The sequence below is a fragment of the Scyliorhinus torazame genome, chromosome 8 (genome assembly GCF_047496885.1).
Source record: "Scyliorhinus torazame isolate Kashiwa2021f chromosome 8, sScyTor2.1, whole genome shotgun sequence".
NCBI lineage: Eukaryota > Metazoa > Chordata > Chondrichthyes > Carcharhiniformes > Scyliorhinidae > Scyliorhinus > Scyliorhinus torazame.
The window spans coordinates 223,574,697-223,598,484 of record NC_092714.1 but is presented as its reverse complement, the minus strand read 5'-3'; the positions used below and the strand labels follow the sequence as shown (position 1 = coordinate 223,598,484).

At 45.9% G+C, this 23,788-nt stretch overlaps 1 protein-coding gene across 1 annotated transcript in view; it reads right to left on the bottom strand.

Moving 5' to 3' along the window:
- LOC140428405 (sodium-dependent lysophosphatidylcholine symporter 1-like) overlaps window positions 1-23,788 on the bottom strand; it is a 74,098-nt gene that overhangs the window by 34,203 nt on the left and 16,107 nt on the right. Inside the window, 6 exon segments of the mRNA XM_072514821.1 lie at window positions 8,715-8,750; window positions 8,752-8,799; window positions 10,014-10,135; window positions 11,376-11,466; window positions 20,781-20,938; window positions 22,840-22,918. Of these exon segments, the coding sequence (XP_072370922.1) occupies window positions 8,715-8,750; window positions 8,752-8,799; window positions 10,014-10,135; window positions 11,376-11,466; window positions 20,781-20,938; window positions 22,840-22,918 (534 nt within the window).

The following is a 23,788-nucleotide window of genomic DNA, read 5'->3' as shown; positions in this document are numbered from 1 at the left end:
AAAACATGGTTTAACTAAAACATGGGTAGCAAGGAACTGTATACACATATCTTGTATACACATACTCAGATTGTGTACACATTCCCGTACCGGCAGAGGTTATTCATGAAGGCCCCGCCTTCTCAACTTTCCTGCCCGCCTGAGATGTGGTTGACCCATATTCTGTGGTCAGCAACAAAGGAAGGACACTCACCAAACACCTCACTGACCGCTGCACCCAAAATATTTAGAAAGGAGGCTTATTCTAATCAGGGACCTAGTCCAGCACAACACCTCTATAGGGCAGCTATCAATGTCTACACAACAAACAGCAAGGGTTTTCAACTAATTAGTTGATGAGGCCTGACTGACACTGACACACACACACCAGAGTCTAAACCAGGATGTATAGAACCCGCAAACAAAATATTGTGAAATACAGATGAGATTAACTGGAGACAAAGGAGCAAGGCAGAACAAGTTCAAATAATTATTTAACTTTCTGACACTAATTATATTTTAAAGTAAGGAGAGTACCACACTTCAAAAATTATTTTTTCAGGGTAGAAGAGGTTGTTTGTCAGTAATTATTGCTTATCACACTGTTGAAAACAAACTTATGAATACATTTATTTCAGTACTGCGAACATCGGCGAGGAATCTTCGGACACATCCTTCAGAGTAATAGTGTCTCCCTGACAGCAACTTCTGGAATTCCACTTTAACTGTGCACAGGAAAGTCCTCGGACTTGTAACACAATTGGTTCATGACAACGGTGCTGTAAGTCAAAACTGTGCATGTCAGAGCTGATTTTCCCATAGGAACAATGGTATCAACTTCGGGGATTGGTTCCTAAGGTGAGTTCTCCCAGTGAGCCAGAGAAGACACCGCCAGAGTGAGACACAGCAAAGAGTGAGTTTGGGAATTTGAAGCTAGGTGGGAATTGAATTAAATCGGTGAGACTGTTCCTTTTTAAATTTCAGGAATTTAAATAATTCTAGAATTGTGCAGTGAAGGTTAACAAGGGCTGCCCCACCCACTCATAACTGGTTGGCAATTAAGTGTCAGTCACCTTAATCTACTTTGATCTAAAAGCAGGGGGGCGGTGGGGAGTCAACTCAGGCCAAATTAAAAGAGCAACTTGTAACTCACTCCCAGTGAGTTCTCCCAGTGAGCCAGAGAAGACACAGCCACAGTGCGTTTGGGAATTTGAAGCTAGGTGGGAATTCGAAGCTTTGGGGGGGGGGGGGGGTCCTTTTTATCCCTGGTAGGTGACTGGTAAGTAGATTTTCTTTTTTCTTTTCATTGGTATATTTATTTATTTTTTCTTCGTTTTTTGGGGGAATTGTAGTTGTATAAGTTAACCGAAGGTTTAAGACATGGCAGGAGATCCCAGACCCGTGTCATGCTCCTCATGCGCGATGTGGGAGCTCAGGGACATGTCCACTGTCCCTGGCTCCTTCACATGCAAGAAGTGTGTCCAGTTGCAGCTCCTTTTAGACCGCTTGACGGCTCTGGAGCTGTGGATGGACTCACTTTGGAGCATCCGCGATGCTGAGAACGTAGTGGATAGCACGTTTAGCGAGTTGGTCACACCACAGGTGAAAGTTACTGAGGGAGCTAGAAAATGGGTGACCAAAAGACAGAGCAAGAGTAGGAAGGCAGTGCAGGTGTCCCCTGCGGTCATCTCCCTGCAAAACAGATATACCGCTTTGGATACTGTTGAGGGAGATGGCTCACCAGGGGAAGGCAGCAGCAGCCAGGTTCATGGCACCATGGCTGGCTCTGCTGCGCAGAAAGGCAGGAAGAAGAATGGCAGGGCTAAAGTGATAGGGGACTCAATCGTAAGGGGAATAGCCAGGCGGTTCTGCGGACACAATCGAGACTCCAGGATGGTATGTTGCCTCCCTGGTGCAAGGGTCATGGATGTCTCGGAGCGGCTGCAGGACATTCTGGGGGGGGGGGGGGGGGGGGGTGGTGAACAGCCAGCTGTCGTGGTGCACATAGGCATAAACGATATAGGTAAAAAACAGGATGAGCTCCTACAAGCTGAATTCAGGGAGTTAGGAGTTAAACTAAAAAGTGGGACCTCAAAGGTAGTAATCTCAAGATTGCTACCAGTGCCACGAGCTAGTCAGAGTAGGAATGTCAGGATAGATAGGATGAATGCGTGGCTCGAGAGATGGTGCAAGAGGGAGGGATTCAAATTCCTGGGGCATTGGAACCAGTTCTGGGGGAGGTGGGAGCAGTACAAACCGGACGGTCTGCACCTGGGCAGGATTGGAACCGATGTCCTGGGGGGGGGGGGGGTTTGCTAGAGCTGTTGGGGAGGGTTTAAACTAATGTGGCAGGGGGATGGGAACCAATGCAGGAAGTCGGAAGGTAGTAAAACAGGGACAGAAACAAACGGCACTAAGGGGGAAAGTGTAAGGCAGAGAAACCATAGTCAAAAATCAAAAAAGGGCGACAGTACAAGGTACAGTGACTGAGGGAAGCTCAGTGTATAGGCCCAGTAATACTAAAAGCAATAAAATGGGAAGTAAAAACATAAATGGTAAGCAACGCGGCAGGTTATTACATGAAGATATGGGTTCAACGACAAGGAAAATTAGGAGTAAAGTTAAGAGGCAATATAACTTAGGAGCGGCTACTGATCGAGGTGTTAAGATTCATAACAGAGGTATAAAAGCCAACAAAAGTGTACTTTACCTGAATGCTCATAGTATTCGGAATAAGGTAAATGAGTTAATGGCGCAAATCATCGTGAATTACTTTTGATTTTGGGGCTATTACTGAAACATGGTCAAGACTGGGAGTTAAATATCCAAGAGTATCAAATTATTCGGAAGGACAGAGTGGATGGTAAGGGAGGTGGTGTAGCTCTGTTATTTAAGGATGACATCCGGGCAATAGTAAGGGATGACATCGGTGCTATGGAGGATAAGGTTGAATCCATTTGGGTGGAAATCAGGAATAGTAAGGCAAAAAAAGTCACTGATAGGAGTAGTCTATCGGCCACCAAATAGTAACATTATGGTAGGGCAGGCAATAAACAAAGAAATAACTGATGCATGTAGAAATTGCACAGCAGTTATCATGGGGAATTTTAATCTACATGTCGATTGGTTTAATCAGGTCGGTCAAGGCAGCTTTGAGGAGGAGTTTATAGAATGTATCTGCGATAGTTTCCTAGAACAGTATGTAATGGAACCTACGAGGGAACAAGCAGTCCTAGATCTGGTCCTGTGTAATGAGACAGGATTGATTAATGATCTCATAGTAAGTAATCCTCTCGGAAGGAGCGATCACAATATGGCGGAATTTAAAATACAGATGGAGGGTGAGAAGGTAAAATCAAACACTAGCTTAAACAAAGGAGATTACAATGGGATGAGAGAAGAGCTAGCTAAGGTAGACTGGGAGCAAAGACTTTATGGTGAAACAGTTGAGGAACAGTGGAGAACCTCCCAAGCGCTTTTTCACAGTGCTCAGCAAAGGTTTATACCAACAAAAAGGAAGGACGGTAGAAAGAAGGAAAATCGATCGTGGATATCCAAGGAAAAAATTGAAGGAAAAAGCACACAAAGTGGCAAAGATTAGTGGAAGACTAGAGGACTGGGAAATGTTTAGGGGGCAACAGAAAGCTACAAAGAGTAAGATAGATTATGAGAGTAAACTTGCTCAGAATATAAAAACAGATAGTAAAAGTTTCTACAAATATATGAAATAAAAAAGAGTGGCTAAGGTAAATATTGGTCCTTTAGAGGATGAGAAGGGAGATTCAATAATGGGAGAGGAGGAAATGGCTCAGGAACTGAACAGGTTCTTTGGGTCGGTCTTCACAGTGGAAGACACAAATAACATACCAGTGACTGATAGAAATGAGGTTATGACAGGTGAGGACCTTGAGATGATTGTTATCACTAAGGAGGTAGTGATGGGCAAGCTAATGAGGCTAAAGGTAGACAAGTCTCCTGGCCCTGATGGAATGCATCCCAGAGTGCTAAAAGAGATGGCTAGGGAAATTGCAAATGCACTAGTGATAATTTACCAAAATTCACGAGACTCTGGGGTGGTCCCGGCGGATTGGAAATTAGCAAACGTGACACCACTGTTTAAAAAAGGAGGTAGGCAGAAAGCGGGTAATTATAGGCCAGTGAGCTTAACTTCGGGAGTAGGGAAGATGCTGGAATCTATCATCAAGGAAGAAATAGCGGGGCATCTGGATGGAAATTGTCTCATTGAGCAGACGCAGCATGGGTTCATAAAGGGCAGGTCGTGCATAACTAATTTAGTGGAATTTTTTGAGGACATTGCCAGTGCGGTAGATAATGGGGAGCCAATGGATGTGGTATATCTGGATTTCCAGAAAGCCTTTGACAAGGTGCCACACAAAAAGTTGCTGCATAAGATAAAGATGCATGGCATTAAGGGTAAAGAAGTAGCATGGATAGAGGATTGGTTAATTAATAGAAAGCAAAGAGTGGGGATTAATGGGTGATTCTCTGGTTGGCAATCAGTAGCTAGTGGTGTCCCTCAGGGATCAGTGTTGGGCCCAGAATTGTTCACAATTTACATAGATGACTTCCGGTTGCGGCTATGCGGAGCTAAGCCGCATGTTCGGCAGCTCCCGCTTGGAACAGACTTTTGGGCTCTTTTCAGGTGCCCGTCATTTTGTTGACATTTCCCGGTGTGGGAAGAAGACTACAACATTCCCCCGACAGTGTATGGCTTGGACCAGGCGCGGGGCGACTAAAAAAGTGGTGGTGAAGCCAAAGAAAGTGCGAGGGAAGAGGAGCAAGATAGCGGCGGGCAGGAACCAGGCAGCGTGGATGCAGTGGGCGCAGGAGGTTATCCAGCGCTGTTTCAGGGAGCTCAAGGCGGACCTGCTGAAGCTGATGAAGGCTTCTATTGATAAGCTGCTGGAGACCCAGGGGGTGGCGATCTGCGAGGTCCGACAAAAGATCTCATAACGAGGACGAGATCTTGGGCCTAGCGGTAAAGGTGGAGGCGCACGAGACGCTCCACAAGAAATGGCAGGAACAGTTTGAGGAGATGGAGAATCGGTCGAGGCGGAGGAATCTGCAGATCTTGGGCTTCCCGGAGGGGCTGGACGTGGGGGCCTATGTGGTCACCATGTTAAACTCGCTGATGGGAGCGAGGTCCTTCCAGGGGCCCCTGGAGCTGGAAGGGGCCCGTAGAGTGCTGGCGAGGAGGCCCAAGGCTAACGAACCACCGTGGGCGGTGCTGGTGCGGTTTCATCGGTTCGCTGATCGGGAGTGTGTACTCAGGTGAGCCACAATTTACATAGATGATTTGGAGTTGGGGACCAAGGGCAATGTGTCCAAGTTTGCAGACGACAGACACTAAGATGAGTGGTAAAGCAAAAAGTGCAGAGGATACTGGAAGTCTGCAGAGGGATTTGGATAGGTTAAGTGAATGGGCTAGGGTCTGGCAGATGGAATACAATGTTGACAAATGTGAGGTTATCCATTTTGGTAGGAATAACAGCAAAAGGGATTATTATTTAAATAATAAAACATTAAAATATGCTGCTGTGCAGGGAACCCTGGGTGTGCTAGTGCATGAGTCGCAAAAAGTTGGTTTACAGGTGCAACAGGTGATTAAGAAGGCAAATGGAATTTTGTCCTTCATTGCTAGAGGAATGGAGTTTAAGACTAGGGAGGTTATGCTGCAATTGTATAAGGAGTTAGTGAGGCCACACCTGGAGTATTGTGTTCAGTTTTGGTCTCCTTACCTGAGAATGGACGTACTGGCCCTGGAGGGTGTGCAGAGGAGATTCACTAGGTTAATCTCAGAGCTGAAGGGGTTGGATTACGAGGAGAGGTTGAGTAGTCTGGGATTGTACTCATTGGAATTTAGAAGGATGAGGGGAGATCTTATAGAAACATATAAAATTATGAAGGGAATAGATAGGATAGATGCGGCAGGTTGTTTCCACTGGCGGGTGAAAGCAGAACTAGGGGTCATAGCCTCAAAATAAGGGGAAGTAAATTTAGGACTGAGTTTAGGAGGAACTTCTTCACCCAAAGGGTTGTGAATCGATGGAATTCCTTGCCCAGTGAAACAGTTGAGGCTCCTTCATTAAATGTTTTTAAGATAAAGATAGATCGTTTTTTGAAGAATAAAGGGATTAAGGGTTATGGTGTTCGGGCCGGAAAGTGGCGCTGAGTCCACAAAAGATCAGCCATGATCTCATTGAATGGTGGAGCAGGCTCGAGGGGCCAGATGGCCTACTCCTGCTCCTGGTTCTTACGTTCTAACCAAGGCCAAAAAACACTCATGGGGAGCCTGGTGGTGTTAAATGCTCTTAATTCTTGCCCTGTCAAGTTGCTAATGCAACTGCATATCTGAACACAAGTTCCTTGGTTAGTGTGGGCCATCAATCACTGTCAGTTGGCTGATAACCTTAAACCTTGGAGAATGAGTGCATATTAAATACACTGCAAGCATCTAAGTGCATTAAAATAGCATTGTGTAAAAAATATTAACAGAACATAAACACTCATTTACACCTAATATAGATGGTACAATCTGTTTCGTCATACAGATGGGCGGAACAGAATGTCAAGGCACACGTATAAACATGCTAGTGCATTGTAAATTCAAAACCGATGTTGTCAAGTTAAATGGGGTGTTAATTTAGAAATGTCATAATTGGTGTTCATCATAAGTCAAGGATTGCCTGTATGTGCATGCTCCAGAATTGCTGCCCAATTTATCCCGTCATAATGGTGACTACCGATAACCATTATGCTTCATAATAATCATCTTTATTAGCGTCACAAGTAGGCTTACATTAACACTGCAATGAAGTTACTGTGAAAACCCCCTAGTCGCCCGCCTGTTCGGGTACACCGAGGGACAATTCAGAATGTCCAATTCACCTAACAAGCACGTCTTTCGGGACTTGTGGGAGGAAGCTGGAGCACCCGGAGGAAACCCATGCAGACACGGGGAGAACGTGCAGACTCTGCACAGGCAGTGATCCAAGCCAGGAATCGAACCTGGGTCCCTGGCGCTGTGAAGCAACAGTGCTAACCACTGTGCTACTGTGCCACATTCAAAGTTCAGCACATTTGTATAATCAATCCCTTTCTCCTACTTGGATCTATTCTGGTCCATGTGTAGATTTGAATAAATGCAATGGAAAACCCTTTTTAAAATTAAATACGAAGCTTAAATGTGCATTCTTATAATATCCACTATGGTACAGAATCCACTGAGGCGAGACTGAATGACCAGGAGGTGGCAATTGTGCTCCAAAACCAACAAATAACCTTATGCTGTGATAGTTATGACTTAATACTTTGTACAATTTGAGCGCTTTTGTTTTGACCATTTTTTTCCCCTTGTTCTTTCTTCCTATCTTGGCTCCCCTGTGCAAAATTGGTGCCTTCCAACCAGGCTAATCTGAAGATCTAGCAACCGCTGTGGTGAAATAGCTTTGGAAGGTCTGAAATTGCTGAGAGTATCTGCCTTCAAGACTCTACCAACTTGTATTCAAACAGCTGAAAGTGGGAGGTTATTAAGCAGATGGCAACAAGCAACAAATTTCTGACTAATTCAAGAAACATCAAATTGAATTCTGACATACGACACAACTGCAAATTTATATAAATCCAATATACACATCCAATATAAAGAATGTCACGGTCCAATTGTTATGGATTTTGATACACACACTACAACCTTGCACATCTTCAGATGCAATAGAAAATATATAGGGCTCGATTCAACTAAATAAGAACAAAGTTCCATAGCGAGCCCGTTTAAACACATATTTCTTGGCACTCGCATGGCTACACAACACGACTCTCATTGTATAAGAGGCCTCAGTGGGGTACGCGCGGCGAGGCCTCACATAGCCCCGAATAGCGAGAGATCGGGATGCAATTTTTAGATGGATCACTTAGCCCAGAGTAGCAAGAGATCGGGATGCGATTTTTAGATGGATCACTTCAGGGACCTCGGAGATCGGGGATGCCATTTTTAATCTGAAGCCCCCAAAGTGATCCCCCACATCCCTCCCCCCAGCCCGAATGCAACTATGGAGGGTGGCGGCCCCACACCCAAATACCCATGTAGGGCACGCCTGGCCCGATAACGTGCACGCAAGAAAATGCCAGCTTGGCACCTTGGCAATGCCAACCTGGCAATGCCCATGCTAGCTGGCAATGCCACCTGGGCATCTTGATAGTGCAAAGTTGGAACCCAGGTGGCACCAGCAGAGCAGGTCACCACCCTGCCAAAAGGGCATGCAGCTGGGGGCCTCCGATCTCCCGGGAGATACCCTTGAGTGCCAAACTGTGTGATCCCCATTTGTGGGGAGCAGTGCTGAATAGCGCTCGCTTGAGATTTCCAAGGCAAAGAGGATGAATCCTAAAGCCTCAATTACCTCAGGAATCTGCACATTAGAGTGAGACTAACTGCCATGCTCTATTATGCAGATTTGCCAAAAGGTGATCCTGCCCACAATGGCCTGGATTTATATCGCAATGTCTTGCGAAATCGCGTTGAATCTTGCAAGGCGTTATGAGCCAGGTAGATCCCAGGTGCAGGGTCTCCCAGCTTCTATCGGCTAGGCTGTGCCGTGGGAGCTGTTTTTCGGGTGCAGTGTGGGCATTGGATCGCGCCCATGATATTCAAAGTATCCAAGTCAAATAACTAATAAATGTCCATAAACAAGAAATGCAAGGAAATCTTTACCTACCAGAATCACAAAGATGATGTGCTGAAAGTGATTGCCCCAAACCAGCAGCGTGGGTGCAAAACAAAGCAAAGTTATTCTGGACGAGCTGTGTGGTGAAGTAATGTAGAAAAATGTTACATTCATGACATTTTGATATAAACTAGACTGCATTTACTAGACTCATGCAAGAAGCCCTTTTCTTCATTAAACACAAAGTCTAACTGCAAATATTCAAGTTCCAGCGGAAATATTCAACACTCCAGCTAAATCCAAAACTGACATTTGATTTTTTTTCCTCAGCACCGTTAAGAGCTCACGGGTGCAGCCTATAAAATCCATAGAATCCCGACAGTGCAGGAGGCCATTCAGCCCATCAATCCACACTGACCCTCTGAAAGAGAACCCTACCTAGTCCCACCCTCCTGCTTTGTCCCTGCAACCCCACATAAACTGCACATCTTTGGATTGAGGGGAGGAAACCCATGCAGACATTGGAGAACATGCAAACTCCACAAAGACAGTCACCCAAAGATAGAATTGAACCCGGGCTCATGGCTAACCACTGAGCCACCATGCCAAAAGGTCATTTTTCATACGAGTCTGGACAGGAAGTCAACTGGCTATATGGTTTGGGCTGAATTCAACTCTGTCCTCGCCCAGTTATCAAATGTACTTTTCTGCAGAAGTCACCAGATAGAAATCAGGAAAAGAAAGCACCGGGTCATTTTCACCTTCTCAACCTCAAGATGCCAGTACTCCGACTGCCACCTGGAGATTAGCTAACTCAGCACAGGTGGAACTTGGAGCTTTCTTTGAATGCAATACGATCTTGGAGCAGGAGTACCCCTTGAGCCTGCTCCGCCATTCAAGAAGATCATGGCCGATCTGATTGTAGCAGTAAACTCCATATTCCTGCCTACCTCTAATAACGTACCACCCCCACGTTAATCAAGAATCTACCTAGCTATGCCTTAAAAATATTCTTCCACTGTCTTTTGAGGAAGAGAGTTTCAGAGACCCAATCTCTTATTTTTCAACAGTAACCCCCAATTTTGGATTCTCCCACAAGAGGAAACATCTACTCCACATCCCCCCCAGTCAATACCCCTCAAGATCCCTCATGATTGTGTAACACACACTCCATGGTGAGTCTATGACCAGAGTCAGAAAAATTAAAGGCTGTAAATCTTTTTGGAAGCATTTCAGTCTCCTTGATTTTCTTTACAACAGTCATGTCTAGGGAACACTGGATAATAGGTTTTCTGTGTTCTTACATTTATAAATGAAAGTCCACCCATAAATATTTTATTTCTCAGTTACCTGAAAAGCCAATGAAATAAACAGAAAGCCAAAGGTGAGACTCAGGTATGGCTTGTGACTCATAACCAGTTTCAGGCCTGTTATATAGGACACGTGGAAATGATCTTTAGGAGCAAAGCAACCTGCAATAATCACAAAACAGCCAATATGTACATGATTTGCTCCCTTGTACAGTCAAACATCTGAAGATAATTGAGTCGTACAATGTGCAAAAGTCAAACCTGTCCAATCCAATGTTAGAATTCCACAACAAGTCACACTGTCCATTCTCAATTTCTAGTTATATTTTAAAAAATATTTTAAGATTGCAATTGATCAGCAATGAGGCTGATCACTCAATACATCTGCCAAAATCTTGTCGTGAAAAATGGACTTACAACTTTGTGTAAATGGCCAATTCACAGGAACCATCCATTTGACAACCAGGTTTATAATATAAATGATATCATCCTGTGTTAGTATTATTGAGGCAGCCAGTTACCTTGCTAGAATAACGTGCAAAGATAGGAATTTGACTGTCACCACCGTCATGGTGATTGTTTGACATTGAATCAGGCGGTCTCATTTGAGGATAGCTGCAGTCTATTTGTACAATGAAAATGGTGCAGGAACAACAATCTAGCAGAGAGTAGGCTTGCTTTCCTGGCTTCTTGTTGTGAATTGGGATCAGTGTAGGCATATGTATGTGAAGGGCGTGGAGGGGGGGGGGGGGGGGGGGGGGGAGAGGAGTAGAACAAATCAATATAAAGTAAAATGTCTGGCTTAAGGTCTGTTCAAAATAATTAGAATAGATTTGTGCAGAGCTGGGTGATCTCAGCTAGGGCATAGATTGAGACACTAACTTTTGTTGGTCTTCATCAATTCAAGAAGACAGCTCACCAGCTTTTCAAGGACCGCAAATGTCGGCCCAGCCAGAGATATCTATTTTTGCAAATAAATATATTTTTTTAAAAAAGAACTGCCCAGCAATCTGGAGTTACAAAGTGGAAAATTTGACCAGTTTTCTGCTCCTGATCACTATCCAATGACCCCAACAAAAAAGTTCAATTGTGCCAACTGTAGGCATGGCTATGATGCTTCCCACAGTCGAAACCTTGGCTGCACTCACTGGCTGGGTGCACACATGAAGAACATGGATAAGGTATTAAGACCGCTGTGGAGCCCCTTAGGAGCCAATGCCTGATGGAGAGAAAGGAAAAGGGAAAACATTTAGTGATGAGAAACAATAGTGAAGGGAAAGATAGCTCCTCAACACCAGACTCCAACTGGCAGTTAAGACTTTTAGCATGATGGTAGATGAACTTGACTTGTGTGCCTGTGATTTCCACATCTCAGTCTATCAATCTCACCCCAGCCACTTACCCGTGTGCTCCTTTACTCCGAGTAACAGAATCAATGAACAGAGAAAGTAAAGGCACCCGATCACCATGGCTGCCAGCGTGTAAGCCCACTTCTGTGGAAACAGAGAAAAATACATTTCTTACAGGGATGCCGCAAGGCTCACAGTTTTCAAGAAAGAAATGCCCCTCAGTCCAGTCTGGTTTAACTAGCCACAATATCCCTACACAAAACTCGGACTACTCAATTCTCTATCAACTGAACAGAGGATTTTTGCCTCCACTATCTTCACCAGATGTCCATTCCATTTATTGATCACTTGCTGTGTGACCAAGACTTTAGTAAGTCCCAAACGTTCTATGGTTATGGTTGTTTAGTGATAGTGTCTTTTTTAAAATTACCATCATATCGCCTTTGAACACAGCACTTTGCATTGACCTCCTTTCAACGCTGAAAAAATACAAGTTTTTTCTTTAGTCTTTCCTCATATCACCCAACTCAAGATTCATTCTTCAACACTTCCCTAAACCATTTTCAGGACCTGAATATTATTTACTGTAACAGTGAAAGATTCAGAAGATTGAGGGAATAGTGGAACAAGATGCGGGGGAAATAGGAGCGGTGCAAACAATGGCAGGAGCATTGGGAATGGGAAGTGTCTATAACCAAGGTACTGGACATGAGGAGAGGTTGGCCAGCTGAGTGTCTCCTTTCCCCCTCTCCCTGTAACCCACAACCACCTCCCATCCCCCAACATTACTTACCTGTGGCCTGGGTTGCTCCACGATCCTGGGACTGCCTGCTCATGCGCAGCAAAGGCCTCCCCAGTGGCACTGCTGAGCACAAGAGCTGCCAGCTTCTGATTGGCCAGCAGCTCTCGGTAGGCAAGACATCTGCCCCTGGGGTCTTGATTCCAGTGGAAGGCATATCACTGGCCTCAGCACTGCCTGACTGGCTTGTGGGCCTTCCCCAAAAAGTCAGCGCAGGTGTCTCAATAGCTCTCACAAGATTTCCAGCCTCAAAATGTATTGAACAGCGCAGCATCCACAATCCTCTAGGGCGGCCTATTCTAAAGACTCACAATTCTTTGGCCCAATTTACTCAGGCTCCCATCTATGGATAACCCCTCTTACACTAGGAACCAATTTGGTGAATCTTCACTGTACAGTCTCCAATATTCTTTATATACCCTTTCTTAAATATGCCTAACACCGTACACGGTATTCTAGATATGATCTCATCACAGCCCTGAAAATTGTAGCAAGGCATCTTTATTCTTGCACCCCATGCAATGAAGTCCAACAAGCCATTTGCCCTATAATTAAAGCAAAATACTGTGGATACTAGAAACCTGAAATAAAGACAGATAATGCCGGAAATACTCAGCAGGTCAGGGCTGAAGAAGAATCAAGCAGATACAATTGAAACATTAATTGGTTTTTTCCTGCACAGATGCTGCCACAGCTGTTGAATATTTCCAGCATTTTTGGTTTTTATATGCTATTTATCTTCCCAATTGCTTGCTGTACCTGCATACCAGCTTTCTGCTTTCCTTGTATGAGCAAACCCAAGTCTCTTTAAACATATTCACTTACAGGTTTCACAACCTTTTTTAACCAAAACTTGTTTTTCTACTCTAATGACTAAAGTGAATGATGTCAAACTTCCCCACATTATACTCCACTCACTTACCCTTTTTATACCATCTCTTTGCAAACTTTTTTTTTTTTTTTTTAATTTTTATTCTCCTTTTTCACATTTTCTCCCAAATTTATACCCACCAGTAATTAACAATAATCAGCAACAAATATGTCAATCCCCATAACAATAACAACGATCCCATCCACCCACCAACCCCCAAACATTAGCCCGCATGTTTACATAAACAAATGACAAAAAGGAATCAGGGATTACACCCATAGTCACCCTTTTTTTTTTAATTAAATATTTTATTGAAAATTTTTGGTCAACCAACACAGTACATTGTGCATCCTTTACACAATATTATAACAACACAAATAACAATGACCTATTTTATAAACAAAAAAAAAAATGAATAAATAGTAAATAACAAAAATGAAAACTAGCCCTAATTGGCAACTGCCTTGTCACAAGTAACACTCTCCAAAAATATAATTTAACAGTCCAATATATAATTATCTGTAGCAACGACCTATACATACTATACAGTATATATTAACAACCCTGAGAGTCCTTCTGGTTCCTCCTCCCCCCCCCCCCCCCCCCCGATCCTGGGCTGCTGCTGCTGCCTTCTTTTTCCCATTCCGTCTATCTTTCTGCGAGGTATTCGACGAACGGTTGCCACCGCCTGGTGAACCCTTGAGCCGACCCCCTTAGGACTAACTTAATCCGCTCTAGCTTTATAAACCCCGCCATGTCATTTATCCAGGTCTCCACCCCCGGGGGCTTGGCTTCTTTCCACATTAGCAATATCCTGCGCCGGGCTACTAGGGACGCAAAGGCCAAAACATCGGCCTCTCTCGCCTCCTGCACTCCCGGCTCTTGTGCAACCCCAAATATAGCCAACCCCCAGCTTGGTTCGACCCGGACTCCTACTACTTTTGAAAGCACCTTTGTCACCCCCATCCAAAACCCCTGTAGTGCCGGGCATGACCAAAACATATGGGTATGATTCGCTGGGCTTCTCGAGCACCTCGCACACCTATCCTCCACCCCAAAAAAATTTACTGAGCCGTGCTCCAGTCATATGTGCCCTGTGTAATACCTTAAACTGAATCAGGCTTAGCCTGGCACACGAGGACGACGAGTTTACCCTGCTTAGGGCATCTGCCCACAGCCCCTCCTCGATCTCCTCCCCCAGCTCTTCTTCCCATTTCCCTTTTAGTTCATCTACCATAGTCTCCCTTTCGTCCCTCATTTCCCTATATATATCTGACACCTTACCATCCCCCACCCATGTCTTTGAGATCACTCTGTCCTGCACCTCTTGTGTCGGGAGCTGCGGGAATTCCCTCACCTGTTGCCTCGCAAAAGCCCTCAGTTGCATATACCTGAATGCATTCCCTTGGGGCAACCCATATTTCTCGGTCAGCGCTCCCAGACTCGCGAACTTCCCATCCACAAACAGACCCATAGTCACCCTTAATACACACAGACCCCCTTCCCCCCCCAACCCTCCCACCCATCCCCCCCCAACCAATGTTCGATGTTATCCAGTTCTTGAAAGTGCATAATGAATAATGCCCATGACTTGTAGAACCCCTCCGTACTTCTCCTCAGTTCAAACTTAACCTTCTAAAGAGTCGAGAATACCAACAGGCACCCCCCCCCCCCCCCCCCCCCCCCCCGCCCCCCCATCACGCCAGGGCACAGAGTGGAGAGGCTGCTCTCCATCCCAACAGGATCCTCCTTAGGGTGATCAACGAGGCGAAGGCTACAACATCTGCCTCCGCACCCGTTTCCAACCCTGGCTGGTCCGACACCCCGAATATGGCCTCCCGGGGACCCGGGTCCAGTTTCACATGCACCACCTTGGAAATTACCCTAAAAACCTCCTTCCAGTAATCCTCTAGCTTTGGACAAGACAAACATATGAACGTGATTAGCGGCCCCCCACCCCCCGCAACGCTCACACAGATCTTCTACTCCTTCAAAGAATCGGCTCATCCTCGCCCTCGTGAGGTGTGCTCTGTATACCACCTTCAGCTGTATCAGCCCCAACCTCGCACAAGAGGTGGAGACATTTGCTCTCCGGCGCACCTCACACCAGACCCCCTCCTCGAAAACCTCTCCCAACTCTTCCTCCCACTTTGCTTTAATCACTTCCAGTGGTGCCTTATCCTCTTCCAAAATAGCTCCGTACACCGCTGACACTACCCCCTTCTCCAGTCCCCTTGTAGTCGGCACCTCCTCCAGCAATGTGGAGGCCGGTTCCTCCGGGAAGCTCTGTATCTCCTTTCTGGCAAAATCTCCAACCTACATGTATCGAAACATTTCTCCCTGCTCCAACCCATACTTCGCTTCCAGCTCCTTCATCCTGCAAACCAACCCCTAAGAAACAAATCTTTTAGCATCTTAATCCCCTTCTCTTCCCATTTCTGGAAATTTCCATCCCACCTCCCTGGCTCAAATCTGTGGTTCCCCCGAATCGGCATTTCCCTTGACCCTGCCCCCAACCCGAAGTGTTGGCGAAACTGCCTCCAAATTCTCAATGAAGCTATTATTACCGGACTCAGAGTATTTCCCGGAGCTATCGGGAGCAGCGCTGTTGCTAGTGCTTTCAGTCCCGACCCCCTGCACAAACTCTCCTCCATTCTGACCCACTGGGAATCAACCCCTCTGACCCAGCTCCACACCTTCTCCACATTCGCCGCCCAGTAGTAGTACATCAGGTTCGGAAGACCCAAACCCCCTGCCTGCCTTCCCCTCTGTAGCAGCACCTTCCTCACTCTGGCCACCTTCCTTCCCCATATGAATGAGGTAATCCTTCCCTCAATCTCCCTGAAAAAAGCCTTTGGCAGGAAAATCAGTAGGCATTGAAAAATAAACAGAAATCGCGGCAACACATTCATTTTAATCGCCTGTACCCGACCCGCCAGTGACAGAGGGAGATCATCCCACCTTGCCAGATCGGCTTTCACTCTCCCCACCAAACTAGAAATGTTGTACCTGCGAAGCCTACCCCACTCCCGGGCAACCTGCACCCCCAGATACCTAAAGCGAGTACCTACCCTACAGAATGGCAGCCCCTCCACCCCTGCCCCCACCCCCGGCCAAGACACCACAAAATACTCACTCTTGTCTAGGTTCAGCTTGTACCCAGAGAAAGACCCAAATACCTGCAGTAGCTCCAATATTCTCCCTATCGACACACTCGGTTCCGACACATATTATAGCAAGTCGTTGGCATATAAGGACACCCTATGCTCTATCCCCCCCCCCCCCGCACTATTCCTTTCCATGCTCCCAAACTTCTTAATACGATGGCCAACGGCTCAACCGCAAGTGCAAACAGCAGGGGGGGGACATAGGACATCTCTGCCTCGTCCCACGGTGGAGAGAAAAGTATCTCGAGCTGATGTTGTTTGTGCGGACACTCGCCTTCGGCTCCTTATATAGTAGCTTTACTCAGTTCACAAATCTTGCTCCAATCCCAAACCGCTCCAGAACTGCCATTCTACCCGGTCAAACGCCTTCTACCCGGTGCGGTCCAATGCCACAACCACCTCTGTTTCCTTACCTTCCGCCGGTGCCACAACGACATTCAAAACTCTCCTAATGTTCGAAAAAAGCTGCCTCCCTCTCTCGAACCCCTTCTGATCTTCACCTATCACCTTCGGGATACACTCCTCCAGCCTATCCGCCAACACCTTCGCCAATACTTTTGCGCCCACATTCAGAAGTGATATGGGCCGATACGACCCACACTCCGTTGGATCCTTATCATTTTTTAGCAACAGTGAAATTGATGCCTGCCTCAAAATTTGTGGCAACACCCCCTTTCCTATCGCCTCTTCAAACACCCCCACCATCAGGGGTGCCACCTTATCCTTGAATTTTTTATAATATTCCACCGGAAACCCATCCTGTTCTGCCACCTTCCCCAACAGCATCCTCCCAATCGCATCCTTTATCTCCTGCTCCACTATTGCTCCTTCTAATGTAGCTCTGTCCCCCTCCCCTAGCCTCGGGTTCTCCAACCCATCTAGAAATTCCTGCATCTCACGGTCTCCCCCGGGTGGCTCTGACCTGTACTACAACCTCTCATAAAACGCCTCAAAAACCTTGTTAATCAGCTCCGGAGCCACCACCAACTTCCCTACCCTATCCCTCACCTGAAGAATTTCCCTTGCCGCTGCTTCCCTCTGGAGCTGACCAGCTAACATACTTGTCTAGGTATCTCCTTATCTCCATGTCCATAAACTGCACCCCTTGCTCGTCTCAGTTTGCACACCGCCTTTCTGGTAGACAGTTGGTCGAAGCTTGCCTGTAGTTCCTTCCTCTTTTCCAGCTTCGCTGGGTCCCCATCTTCTGCATAGCTCCTATCTACCGCCAACATCTCATCTATTACCATCTGCCGCTCCAACCTCTCCTCGTCGTCCACCCTGGCCTTAACAAAATTACCTCACCCCTCACCACCGCCTTTAGAGCCTCCCAGACAACTGCCTTCGACATCTCACCCATACAGTTGAAACCTACATATTCCTTAATTATCTTTTCAATTTTCTCACAGAACACTTGGTTCGCCTAAAGCCCCACATCCAGTTTCCACCCCAGCCTCTGCGCTACCCCCTTTTCCAGTATCATATCCACCCATGATCTGACACTGCAACTGCCGAGTATTCCGACCCCTTAACCCCAGCCAGCAAAGCCTTCCCCATCACAAAGAAGTCGATCGGCGAGTATACCTTATGGACTGCTGAGAAAAATGAGTACTCCCGTTACCTTGGGTGCAGGAACCTCCAAGGGTCCACCCCTCCCATTTCCACCATTGGCCAGCCAGCACCTTCGCCCCCCCCCCCCCCCCCCCGATGGGACCAGCGAGCGCGGCCGTGATCTGTCCAACGTTGGCTCCTGCACCAAGTTCCAGTCTCCCCCCACAATCAGCTTGTGTGTGTCCAAGTCGGGGATGGCCCCAAACACCTTCTTCGCGAATCCCACATTGTCCCAATTGGGGCCGTATACACTTAATAGCGCCACTAATCTCCCCTCCAGTGCCCCTGTCACAATCACATATCTACCCCCTGATCTGCCACCACCTCTCCATCTGGAAGCGTACCCTTTTGCTGACCAGCACCATCAAGTCCTGAGTGAAACACTGGACTAACCCAGCCCTTTTTAAGTCTCACCTGGTCCTTCACCCTCAAGTGAGTCTCCTGCAGCATTGCCACATCGGCTTTCAAACTTTTTAAGATGCGCAAGCATCCTTGACCTCTTGACCAGACCTCCTAGCCCGCTCACGTTCCACGTGACTATCCTAACTGGGATCTCTTTGCAAACTTGCCCTGTTCTCCCAAGTGTACCTTTCCACCTCGCTTTATACTGCCAGCAAACTTAGATAGATTACTCTGTTGCTTCATCTAAGTAATTAGTATCGATTGTAAACAGCTGAGGCTCCAGCACGGATCCTTGTAGCACTCAAATAGTCACAATCTGCCAATTGAAAAATGGTCGGTTTATACCCACTCTTTGCCTCCTGCCCATTAACCAATCCTCTATCTATGCTAATATAATGGCGTGGGTTTCCTCCGGGTGTTCCGGTTTCCTCCCACAGTCCAAAGATGTGCAGGTTAGGTGGATTGGCCAAGTTAAATTGCCCTTAGTGTCCAAAATTGCCCTTAGTGTTGGGTAGGGTTACTGGGTTATGGCAATAGGGTGGAGGTGTGGGCTTGGGTAGGGTGCTCTTTCCAAGAGCTGGTGCAGACTCGATGGGCTGAATGGCCTCCTTCTGCACTGTAAATTCTATGATAATATCCCCAACTCTTTGTGCCCTTATCTTGCATATAAACCTTTTTTGTGGCACATTATCAAATGCATTTTGGAAATCCAAGGATACTACATCTACTGGCACCCCTTCATCTCTAGTTACATCCTGAAAAAAACTCAAATTATCAAACTGAACTTCCATTTTGTAAAAATACGGTGACTCGTTCTAATGGAAGCCTTGCCCAGTGCATTTATTAAGCTTCCTTAATGATAGAATCTAACAGAGATTCTAGCACTTTTCCCAACGCCTGAAGCTCAGCTAACTGATTTGTAGTTGCCTTTTTCCTCCTACCCCCTCCCCCCGCTCCTCTTGAAAAGCGATTTATATCTGCTTACTTTTGATCTGATGGGACTGCTTCTGAATCCAAGGAATTTTGGAAAATCATAGCTAAGCATCCACTATCTGGCAGCTATCACTTTTAGAACACGAGTGAACCTGTCATCAGGGGGTTTGTTGATTTTTAGTCCCTTAAGTTTCTGCACCATTTTCTCTCTGCTGATATTAATTACCTTAATTTCCCCAGGGCCTAGGTTACTCTCTATTTCTAGAAGAAACTTTGATCTTCTACTGTGAAGACAGACACAAAATAATTGCTCAATACCTCTGCTATTTCTGCATTTCCCATGATAATTTTCTGACTTTTCCTATTCTTCATTTCTACCCATACTGATTCTAATTCCGGATCTTCTGTGGCCAGATTCTCTCTCATTAAGGTCTGGATGTCAATCTTGACTATCATGGCCAACTTTCTTCCTTTGCATTCTGTCTGTCTTTCCAAAATATTATGTACCCACAACTTTGGTCACCTTGCAATCTGTAATGGCAATTAAATTTAAACCATTAACTTCTATCTGTGCCACCATTTCATTATTTATTAAGCTTCCTTAAAGACAGATTCCAACACCGATTCTAGCATTTTTCCCCCAATGACTGATGCTCTCCTTCCCTCCTCTTGAAAAGCGATGTTATATCTGCCTACTTCTGATCTGATGGAACTGTTTCGGAATCTAAGGAATTTTGCCTCACAGCGCCAGGGACCCAGATTCAATTCCAGCCTTGGGTGACTGTCTGTGTGGAGTTTGCACTTTCTCCCAGTGTCTGTGTGGATTTCTTCCGGGTGCTCTGGTTTCCTCCCACAGTCTAAAGATGCGCAGGTTAGGTAGATTGCCCGTGCTAAATTGCTCCTTAGTGTCCAAAAAGATGTGCAGGTTAGATGGAGTTATGGGGCTACAGGGATAGGGTGGACAAGTGGGCTTAGGTAGGGTGCTCTTTCAGAGGGTTAGTACAGACTCGACGGACCGAATGGCCTCCTTCTGCACTGTAGGAATTTTAGGTTTCCAGCTATCTTATTGCAGGTGCTTCGTGCATCCAGATAAGGAACCTATAATTTTATTTTTTGACAAGTACTATTCCCGAATCAGCCACAAACTCACTAAATAGTGGAACAGACTGAACATCTTCTACATTGGTAAACTTTAACTTGAGATCCAAGTAGAAAACAGTTTGATGACATTCAAGAGGACCTACACCAAACAACATTTTGGACTTTGGATTTAAATGTGAATAAAGCACCTTGCAGCAGAATACTGTGTCTTTTTCTTAGATTTCATTAGATCAGAGAATATTCCCGTGATAGCACAGGAAGAATTACATTGTATAAATTTTGCATGCAGATACATTGTTTACTCTGCTAGAATTCAAACATACAGTCTTCTGCAGGGTCAATTTTTGTCTTATTCTGCTTCTGTTACATGCCTGGGACATTTTCCTACATTAAAAGGCACTGCACATAAATGCAAGTTATTCATTAAAGAAGAGGAAAGATGCTGGTTTATTCTTAACATATTTCAGTATTGAACTCGAACTGAAGTGACGTCCACCCATCTCCGAATATAGCCAAGTAAACATAATTTGCAATACACTAAAGACAGTACTGAGGTCACTCAATGAGGAGTACTGACCGTGTTATTGAGGCTGTTTACCAACGGTGAGGTGTTGTTGAGTTCTGTTCCATTCTGCATCATCCGACACGTTTCTGCAGTTTGTGTATGATATGCTCCCACAATCTGACCCTGAATGGCAGCTCCAGCAAGTGTTGCCACCACCTCCACTCCCATCCCTGAAATGAGAGGGACATGCACAAAAATGGTTAATCAAACAGCTGTTACATAACTGGCGGTGGTTTTACAATGCATTTCATCTGTTGAATTTTACATTTTTCAGGAGCCTACGTCTTTTTCTCAAGACTACATCAGGAGTCTCTAGTGGGGTGAAAACAGTGTTCCACACTTTCAACACATCTCTTTGTATTATATTTTTCTTGAACTCTTGAGAGGTTGAAGATGAATGGGTCCAAATTGTCCTACACTATGAAGGGGAGGTTGATCCTGGGCATGGAGGGATTTTCTTATGAGGAAAGATTGAGCCATTACTCATTGGAGTTTAGAAGAATGAAAGGCAATCTTATCGATACAAATAAGATTTGCTTGTTGACTTGACAGGATAGATTCTGAGAGGTTGTTTCCCCTCATGGGAGAGGCTAGGACCAGAGGACATAATCTCAGAGTATGGGGTTGCCCACTTAAGACAGCGATGTGGAGGAATTTCTTCTCTTAAGAGAGTAGCGAATATGGAATCAAGGATATGAGGATAAGGTAGGAAAGTGGAGTTGAAGAATATCATATCAGATAGTCATGATCTCATTGATTGGCCACACAGTCCTTTTTTTAAAAAAAATAGTTTTATTGGGGTATTTGCAATTTTTATAATAATAATAACAGCGACATAAACATGGTACAATAAACATTTCTACCCCCCCATCACAATCTACACACACCCCAACCATAAAACAACAATCCGGCCCTCGTTCCACCCCCCCCCCCTCCATTTTGGAATTCTGCTTCTGCTGACATTTTAATTTCCCCCGAGAAAGTCGACGAACGGCTACCACCTCCGGGTGAACCCTACCATTGACCCTCTTAAGGCGAACTTGATTTTCTCGAGACTGAGAAACCCAGCCATGTCACTAACCCAGGTCTCTGCACTCGGGGGCTTAGAGTCCCTCCACATTAATAAGATCTGTCTCCGGGCTACCAGGGAGACAAAGGCCAAGACGCCGGCCTCTTTCGCCCCCTGAACTCACGGCTCTTCTGACACTCCAAAGATCGCCACCTCCGGACTCGGCACTCAGCACCACCCGTGCTTTGAGTACCGTGGACATTGCCGTAGCGAAACCCTGCCAAAACCCTCTAAGCAACGGGCATGCCCAAAACATGTGGACATGATTTGCTGGGCTTCCCGCACACCTGTCCTCTACCCCGAAAAACTTGCTCATCCGGGCGACCATGTGTGCCCGGTGGACTACCTTGAATTCTATCAGGGTAAGCCTGGCACATGATGAGGATGTGTCAATCCTGCTTAGGGCATCCGCCCACAGACCTGCCTCTATCTCTCCTCCTAGCTCGTCTTCCCACTTGCCCTTAAGCTCCTCCACCTCCTGGATCGCACGTCCATGGATTTCTTGATTCTGCACGACCTGATCAATCGAAGCCTTGATCGGGTCCAGCGTGTCCTTCTTAAGCTTGGCGAAGCAATCTTCAAAACACTTCACCAGCTGCCCCGTCGACCACTGTGCCATCTCCCCGCAGCCCTGCTTCTCCGCCATGCTTTCCTGCATTGCCAGCTCTGCTCGCGTCTTCCTTGTAGAACTTGGTCTTCTCACACGGTCACTTCTGGTCCAATTCTCCATATACTGGAGGGGGTTTCTTCTCACCGTCTCATTCTCCACCGATTTATCCAATAAAATCCAGAAAAAAACGGGAGAAGGTCCAAAGGCCCATCACAGGTGGGAGCTCTCAAATGTGCGACCTACTCCTCCATGGCCGCCACCACATGTCCGGCAGACCTGATCGTCCAAATGGCTTAAGTCTGCTCCTACGTATTATGGTCTTACGAAATTCTCAAAAATGGAGAGACTGGAATTTAAAAAAAATTCCAACTGAAGGAAAAATCAGTACTTACTGTATGCAGTCGCCGAATCTCTGTCATGCTGGTCACCGCCGAGAAACATGGTTAGAGCAGAATAGGGCACATGGAAACACTACAGAAACATAAAAATACAAAGCATGTTTCAATAGCAATTCTTTAAAAAAAAACACTTCTGATTTATTATTTTCATCAAAAGGTAAAGGTTAGCCCCACCATTAAGTATGCTGTGAGCTAATGGGCAACTGAGTTAAGTAACTAATAATTCAATATTACAGGCTGATCAGGTCAGCCATTCATTTTTCAATTGTGGAATCGGAATTATGAATCTATCCCAGTGAAGGTATAAAAGGACCCTTGTTCGGCAAGCTGTAAATATCTTAAAACAAAATAATCATGGACAGTCTTCAGCCTGTTTTACCCATGCAAGGGCCACCTGTGTGTGGGAGGTGGTGTAGAGCTCTAGTGAGGTGGATGATGGGGACAGGGCAAGGTGGGAGGGTGAGGGCCAAGGGCATGGGGACACGGACCGGGATAGGGGCTGGCGATAGGAAGGAGGGCAAGCCAGGTCTGTGAAGTGGAGAGCTTATGTGAGAGATGGAGGGGGAGTGCGAGAGAGGAAGGGAAATGGGAGTGTGTACACAAGTCTGGCTCACACCCTGTCCCAGGCATCTCACCCACCCTCACACACCAACAGGCACTCTTCTCACTCAATCACAAGCTTATCTTTTCAAGTCATTGCATTGTCACTTTTTTTTGCTCAGCAGGTTGCTTGTTTCCATATCTCAACTTTCCCCCTCCCCACTAAATTCATGTTTAATATTGTGTCAAGCCTCATCTTTCTGAAATTTGCTCAGTGACCCCTGGAGGGAGAGAAAGATTGAAACATAGTTCCCCATCGGAAAGTTGAACAAGCCTGATGTATAGGATCCCACTGACCTACTTTGAAGAGGAGTAGAGAAGATCTGCTGGCCCTCAATTATCA